General features: G+C 42.3%; 1 protein-coding gene across 1 annotated transcript in view; it reads left to right on the top strand.

Moving 5' to 3' along the window:
• The first annotated feature begins 476 nt into the window (after positions 1–476).
• Positions 477–8,199, top strand: part of LOC104807077 — a 9,636-nt gene continuing 1,913 nt past the window's right edge. The window contains exons 1-5 of the mRNA XM_010532192.1: positions 477–990; positions 1,042–1,193; positions 1,261–1,358; positions 1,605–1,634; positions 5,579–8,195. Coding sequence (XP_010530494.1) covers positions 477–990; positions 1,042–1,193; positions 1,261–1,358; positions 1,605–1,634; positions 5,579–8,195 — 3,411 coding nt within the window. The remainder of the gene's footprint in view (positions 991–1,041; positions 1,194–1,260; positions 1,359–1,604; positions 1,635–5,578; positions 8,196–8,199) is intronic.

Raw genomic sequence — 8,199 nt, 5'->3', positions numbered from 1 at the left:
CCACTGAGTTTGCATCTTTTGAAAGACCTTTGCATGTAAAGCAATCCCGAAGCATGCAGTGTTTTGTCATTGATAGTTTATCGTTTGTTTTTATTATTTGCTTTTGATACATTCTCATCATTCTCATATTTTCTCTAGATCTAGATTTGGATTGGAATCTGATCAGTTGTTTACTTGTCCCTGTGTTCGACCCTAGTTGCTACACACGATCCGTACACTTGCGGTTAATTGTTGAGTCTAGGATATTATTACTTGATCAAATTTATACACCTAGATTTACGACATCAAGTTTTGGCACCGTTGCCGGGGACAATTTAAGTAACAATATTAGATCCTATCTGGTCTGGGTCTATTTTCTTTTTCTTTTTATTTTTTTCTTTCCCTTCGCCTCCTTTTCTCTTTGTCTTCCTTTGTTTGTGCAGGTACGCCCTTTTTAGAGCATGAGTAGAGAATTGAGGATATGAGCTATATATTACATGGATGATCCGTACCCCGATCCTTATGATTTGGATTGGACGCAATATCCCGACCTCTCCTATGATTCATATGCTTCGGATGCTCAACAGTGGGATTTCAACTACTATCAGAATCGGGGATCCTATCAATTCCAGACATATCAGCCTACAACCCCATTACATTTCGATCAGGGTTATGAGGCATACTACCATTTTGAAGGACCACCTCAGGAGGCACACGTTTATCCACTACTTCAAACTCAGCAAGAGGCAGATTCTAACATAAACTCCATGCTTGTTCAGGTTTTGCAGAAAGTGGAGAATGATAATAATGAGCTAAAGGGCTTCTTGATGGATGTGAATTCGCGACTCGAGCTCATCAACAATCGACTCGCTAATCTTATCTCCTCATCGGTTTGGTCGCAAGAAACTCTCACGGAAGAACCAGAAATGGATTCTAAAGAGTACCTTAACACCACACCATTGAAGGTTGAAGAGCAATATGAGTTAGTCACACCACGAGTCATCAAGAAAGGTGAGTGTTCTAATGCTTATTTGGATTATACGCCTGACTTTTTGATCGCAGATGAGCATTTAAGGACGAAGTACGAAGAGACAGAACCGAAATATGTGCCTCCACCGCCAAGACCACCACTGGTTCTGTTCCCTTCACGCCTAAAGAAACACAAGGAAGACGTTCAGTTTGATCAACCATGCTCACAAAAGAGAAAATTCGAGGTAAAATCACATAAGGTTGAACTGGTTGTTTACTCATCTGAGACCATTCCCATCTTGGGTCATGCAGTCCCCCAAACTGATATCCAAGGAGATCCACTACCTCTTCCATCGGACTTTCATCCTTACACCCAATTTGCACCACTCAATCTTCGGTCGATCGATAAGGTAAATGAAGAACTACATCACATCGATCGAAGCCATACCAAGTCGGGTGAGTTTGTCCCATCTAATCTCATTCCACCTCAAACCATTCCTCCAAGAAGCATTCCCCCTGAACCCCCTCCCACATGAGCAAGACGAGTCGAGCTAACGACCTTAAACAAGCGCTCCCGGGAGGCAACCCGAGCTCTTAGGTTAGTTTTTCTTTCCTTTCTTTTCTTTTTCTTTTTGGTTTGTGTCTTTTATCACCAGGTTGAGTTCTAATGAGGAGCTATGGAAGAGGTAAGGAAGCTAGCTATGCGATAGACGTAGGCAAACTTAAGTGTGAGTGGACGACCATCGCGAGCTAAGTATTCTTTTCCCTTTTTGATTTGTTTCTCTTTTGACTCATCTTATTGGTTGCCTTTACTAGACGAGAATTGACACCGAGGATAGTGTCCAGTTCAAGTCTGGGGGAGGATTCGCCTAACGCCAAACCATATTCATATAGAGTAATGTTGCATGCATTTTTCCCTTTTATTTTCACTTTTTAGTTGCATGTGCATATAGGATGCATTAGGATCATATAGTTTGTTGTTAGGATTGTGCATTCTCATATAGTGTTTAGGACATATAAGATCACGTGCATAAAACTGTTTTGAGCATTGATATGATGATCTATGGCATGAGAGAGTAGAAACGTCCTGAAAACATTGTGATCCGTTGAACGTGGTTAAATTTTGTTGAATTGATTGCTTGACCTTTAGGATTATCTAGAAAGGCTTGTGGGGTAGAAATCGTTGGTTGGAACCCGTGAGACCGATGTTGTCTAGCCAAGTAGAAGTTTCTATAAGAACCTTTCCCATGTTTGCTGAAATCGGTAATGTTTGTTATCAAATGCATTTTTATTTCTTCATGTGCAGAAAAAATATAGTGAGCATCTCGACACTCCGCTGTCATTATCTCGTCAACGAAAATCGTTCGAAGACATGAGTGCATCGATTTGATGGTTCGGGTCTAAGTTGTGGGTCGGGTTATCCAATAAACAAAATCGAAAACAAAATTGATTAGGAACTCTTCAACTTCAACGTCCTAGGAACCCGAGATGCTACAAAAGAAAAAAAAAGAAAGAAAGTCTATCTAGATGAAAAAAAAGGAGAGAAAGAGAAAAAGAATGAATGCCGAAAGCGTAGACTAGATACGATTTAGAATGGTGTAATAGGTTCGAGAAACATGCTAGGTAGATGATTGAAGTTCTTGGATTGGTTCTAGGTAGCGGTATAGATCCAATGGCTACGAAAGATTATCCTTTAGAGAGGGAGATCATATTAGACAGATTTGATCATTGTTCACGGGGATCTAGGTCGGATAGAGGTTTCGCTCTCGATTATCATTTTGAATTATTTCATTGTCTCGCCCTCCTTTCAGATTGTTTTTCACATAGTATTTGCTCGAGGACGAGCAAAGGATTAAGTCTGGGGGAGTTTGATAACACGTATTTTGGGTGACGTTTTGATATAGGATGTCTAGCATATTTCACTCTATTTTACAAATTTTAGGCATTCTAGGGCACATTTGGCTTCGATATTGCATGGTTGTGTTCTGTGGTGTTTAAACAGGTTTTCACGCATATAAAGAGCAAAGGGAGTGGAAAACATGGGCTACGGAACATCACGGACGAAACGGGAACATTTGGAGTGTTTCCAGGGAAAACGTGAAGCTTAGGAAACGTCAGATCTTGCAAATCCGATAACATTCACTCTACAAGTCCAAATCATACATTCTCTACATCATTGGAAAGCTCTCTTCGATATCTACGCATAGACACCAAGATCACCCAAATCCGATATCGGGCAGGAAGTTATGAACGAATTCGTGAAGCCCGTCAAAACTGCTCAGAAACATGACAAGATCGGTTTGGGTTTAGCGAAACGATCGGTTCGGCATCGCAGAAATTGGAAAATTGCTCAGAAAGTGTAACCAATCGGTTTGGCTTTGCCGAAACGATCGGTTCGACCCCTAGATTCGGGAAAACTTCCAATTTTGCCCAAACCGAAGTGAAATAAGAGGGGAAAGCCTCTAGGTCAAAAATAATTCAAGCCTTACACAGAGAATACACCCTAGAGCACACAAAAGGAGGCGATTATTAGGAAACAAGAGATCGGAGTAGAAGACGGAGATCACGAAGCCGAGAAATCGACTAAGCGTTCCTCTTTCCTTCTATTTTACGATGTTTTGTTGTATTGATATGAACCCTGACGTCTCGATGTTTAGCGAGTAGTTCTTTTGCTATAGGTTTGTGATTTGCTATGTAGGGATCTTTGGTTTCTAATTCCAGACTTTGTGGTTTTATTTATTCTTTCGGTTTATTGAGTTGCGTTTAATGCGTTTAATCTTGTTGGCCACTTGATTGAATGAACTTAGGGTTTTAATTCGCATAGACATATGGGATTCTAACCTGGAAATAACTCAATAAATAGAACAGGTATTGCATTGAGAGATGAATATTTGCCTAGGGATTATGATAGCGTTCGTTCGTGATGAGGACATCAACCAAGACATGGACGTGACGAACAAAACCCGAACGAGAAGCAAGACGATGCCATAGACGTTATAGGAGGAGAAGAAGTGAACACCGAGCTTACCATGCCAACCATTCCCATACCTCCACTCACAAGACAAAGGACTCGAAGCCTACGTTGCATTTGTTGAAGAATGGCTGATCAAAACATCCGACAAGGGGCCATACAATGCAAAGGACACGATAGCGGCAACAACCACAAACCATTGCAATGTCTTGGAGTTTGTGTTGTCCAACACTTAAGATTTCGTGGACTAACACCTGGGCTTCTAAAAAGATATTTGAAGAATGTATTCTCAATAAATTGGCTGAAGATCCAGGCCCAAAGAGCACAAACATATTCTACACAAGTCCAAGAAGATAGCAACCCATTGGAGAGAATATGTGACCACCGTTGAACCCAATTTCGGCCCACCTTTAGCAAGCACGAATTGGGGATGTTTTCTACATGATTTCAACCTCATGAACTTCTTTAAGCCTCCTAGCCGTTGCAAGACGTTACACATCCACTTCCACCAACTTTCCACTTTTTCCTTACTTTATGGTGTCTTGTTTTCCATTACCTTTCTTTAATGTTTTGTTAGCTCCTCCTTATGCACGAATTTCTCTTGCTTTCTTCTGTGTTTCAAGCCTATTTAAAGGCCCTTGTATGTCAAGAGTGAGCAGACTTTGAATTGATAGAAATCGAGTTGCATATTTGCTTCTTCTTCTTGGTGTGTCCGAGAGTATCGCCTTCTGCGCATGTGTGTGTGTGTCACCCTTGTGCAAGGCCAAACCGTGGTGGATTCAAGGTTGGGTTAGCTCCTTTTAATCCTCTTTCATACCCCTATCTTCCATCAAAAATTGGGAATCATCCGAGTGCCCTTTGGCCTGGAACTTCCCTTCCATCTATCACCTAAACCGAGTGCTCTCGAGTGCTCTGTTTTAGTCCGACTTGTGTGTTGATTTCTAAGGACTCCGAGTGCCCTTTGGCCTGGATATCCTCTTGAAATCTAACCATAGGAATACCTTAGTGAGTCTCCAAGTATCCCCTAGTTTCGAGCTAGTTTCATTCGTTACCCAAAGGCAACATAAGACACGCACGTACAAACCGCATTTCACCGAAGGAAACGAGCGAGACTTCCTTGGCTCCGTGCGTGTACCATTTTTGGTATCAGAGCTCTTTTCAAGGACCACCTAAGGTAAAGTATCTCTCTTTGTGTTGTACAATCATTTTAATTAGATTTCACCATTTTTCTTTGAAGAAAACCGAAAACCACAAAAACAGTTCCACCGGTGAAGAGGTAACACTACATCTCTTCCTACTTTGTTTTGCTTTGTGTTTGTGTTCTGTTTGTGTTTCTTTTAATCAAAACTCTTTGAAAAAATCAAAATAAAGAAGTAAGAATGACGGGAGAAGGAGAGACTAGCCATGCCGCATTAGCACAAATCCTACAAAACTGTCGACAGCGGTTGGCACGTCTAGAGGAATCACCAAGGAGGTCGGAACCTATTCGGGCCAACCTTCCACGACGTGAAGAACCTTTACGAGAACGAGAAAGAACCCCTGTTGAATGTCACCCAAGACGTAGAGAAGCCAGGAACCACGTCCTTTTCCTCATTTCAACATCCGACGCAAAGAACCTCTATGAGAACGAGAAAGAACCCCTGTTGAATGTCCTCCAAGACGTAGAGAAGGCAGGAACCACGTCCTAATTGAAGAAGATGATGAGGACGATGATCTCTATCGAGAACAACCACGTCGTGCAAGACAAAACGGTAACGATCTAAAATTTAAATTACCTACATTTGCTGGACGTGTTAACCCGGATGCCTATCTCGATTGGGAGAGGCGTATGGATAATATTTTTGAGTGTTATGAGTATTCGGAGCACAAGATGGTGCAATATGCTGCGGCACAACTCACCGACAATGCACTAGCATGGTGGGATCGTGAAGTAGCGGAAAGGAGGAGAACACGCTACGAACCAATTTCCACATGGCGTGAGATGAAACTTATGATGAGAAAAAGGTATGTTCCACCTCATTTTCATCGAGAGTTACAGAAGAAATATCGTACTCTATTGCAAGGATCTAGGTCAGTTGAAGATTACTTCGAAGAATTTGAATATCTTCGGAACCGATTGGAATTGGACGAAAGCGAGGAAGCGGTGATGGCACAATTTGTTAATGGACTGCAAGAACGAATTTCTCGCAAGGTAGAAAGATTAGTTTACCATGAGTTGCAGGAACTACTTCATATGGCAATACAAATTGAACAACAAATCAACAAGAAGCAAACTCGGGTAAACCGAGCTCAGATGACCGCACCGAATCCTCCGACACACCGAACCGAGTACAAGGGCGTTTCCACCGATGTGAGCCGACCAAGTCTGGACGAAACTCATGTTAAGCCCAAGGGGAAATCCGTGGCTACTTATAAGGAGGATACAAAGGTAAGTAAATCGAACACTACTAACCTTCGAACTCGAGAGATTGTTTGCTACAAGTGTAGGGGACATGGACATTATGCTAAGGATTGCCCGAACAATCGAGTCATGATCCTCACCGATGCGGGAGAGTATGAATCAATGGACGAGGATGAAGTCGAGAAAGTACAAGAAGAGATCGAATACCCGGATAGTGGTGAGTTATTGACGAGACGCGTTTTAAGCGCCATGACAAATCCGGAAGAAACTGCACAACGAGAGACCATATTCCACAGTCGTTGTACCGTGAGGAACAAGGTATGTGGTTTAATTATTGATAGCGGTTCTTGTACTAACGTTGCGAGTGCCTACATGGTAAAGAAACTAAGGCTTGAAACCGAGAAGCATCCTCATCCGTACAAGTCACAATGGCTTAACAACAAAGGTGAACTTAAGGTAAATGAGAGAGTGAAAGTTTCATTTAGCATTGGGAGATACCAAGATGAAGTATTATGTGATGTGGTTCCAATGCAAGCCGGACACATTCTTCTTGGACGACCATGGCAATTCGATCGAGAGGTGAAACATGATGGTAGGACTAACCATTATTCATTCGTATATAACAAACGTAAGATATCGTTGGCTCCCCTTAGTCCATCGCAGGTTCATGAGATGCAAGTGAAGTTGTCAAAGGAAAGCGACGACAAAAAGACAAATTTTTATGTAAAACCGAGTACGATAAGTAAAGCGTTAGTCAATGACCACTTGGTTTTACTAATGTTGTTCAAAGATGCTTTGAGTACAGGCTCCGAACAGATTGTGCACCCTCCGGAGATCACAAGACTCTTGGAATGTTTCCAAGACATTTTTCCCGAGGAGACACCCGCGGGATTGCCACCAATTCGAGGGATCGAGCATCAAATTGATCTCGTACCGGGAGCACCTCTACCGAATCGTCCCGCTTATCGTATGAATCCAGAGGAAACTAAAGAACTCCAAAAGCAGGTACAAGAGTTATTATCTAAGGGTTATATACGTGAAAGCTTAAGTCCTTGTGCAGTGCCGATTTTGCTCGTACCGAAGAAGGATGGGACGTGGCGCATGTGCGTTGATTGTAGAGCGATAAACAACATCACCATCAAGTACCGTCATCCCATTCTACGAATAGATGATATGTTAGATGAGTTGAGTGGAGCAACCATGTTCTCAAAGGTAGATTTAAAGAGTGGTTACCATCAAGTACGTATGCGTGAAGGAGATGAGTGGAAAACCGCATTCAAAACAAAACAAGGGTTGTACGAATGGCTCGTCATGCCTTTTGGCCTTACCAATGCCCTAAGCACGTTCATGAGAATCATGAACCACGTCTTACGTGCTTTCATCGGTAAATTTGTTGTTGTTTATTTCGATGATATTTTGGTTTATAGCAAATGTTTTACCGAACATGTGACACATCTTGAGCTCGTGATGGAGACTCTCCGTCGAGAGATGCTATATGTGAACCTCAAGAAGTGCACATTCTGCACTAATGAAGTTGTTTTTCTAGGATTTGTTGTGAGTTCGCAGGGATTAAGCGTGGACGAAGAAAAGATCAAAGCTATTCGAGAGTGGCCCACACCAACTACCGTTGGCCATGTTCGAAGTTTCCATGGCTTAACAAGTTTTTACCGTCGTTTTGTGCGAGATTTCAGCAGCCTTGCTGCACCCCTCACGTCTATCATAAAGAAGGACAAGCCATTTGAATGGGGAGAGGCGCAAGAAAAGGCATTCAATGCCTTGAAGGATAAGCTCACGAGTGCACCCGTCCTAGTCCTCCTGGACTTTGACAAAGTCTTCGAACTTGAGTGTGATGCATCCGGAATTGGCGTAGGGGCTGTGT

Source organism: Tarenaya hassleriana, unplaced genomic scaffold (assembly GCF_000463585.1).
Source record: "Tarenaya hassleriana unplaced genomic scaffold, ASM46358v1 Cleome122, whole genome shotgun sequence".
Classification (NCBI taxonomy): domain Eukaryota; kingdom Viridiplantae; phylum Streptophyta; class Magnoliopsida; order Brassicales; family Cleomaceae; genus Tarenaya; species Tarenaya hassleriana.
The sequence above is the reverse complement of the archived record's forward strand: the minus strand, read 5'-3'. Positions and strand labels throughout refer to the sequence as shown.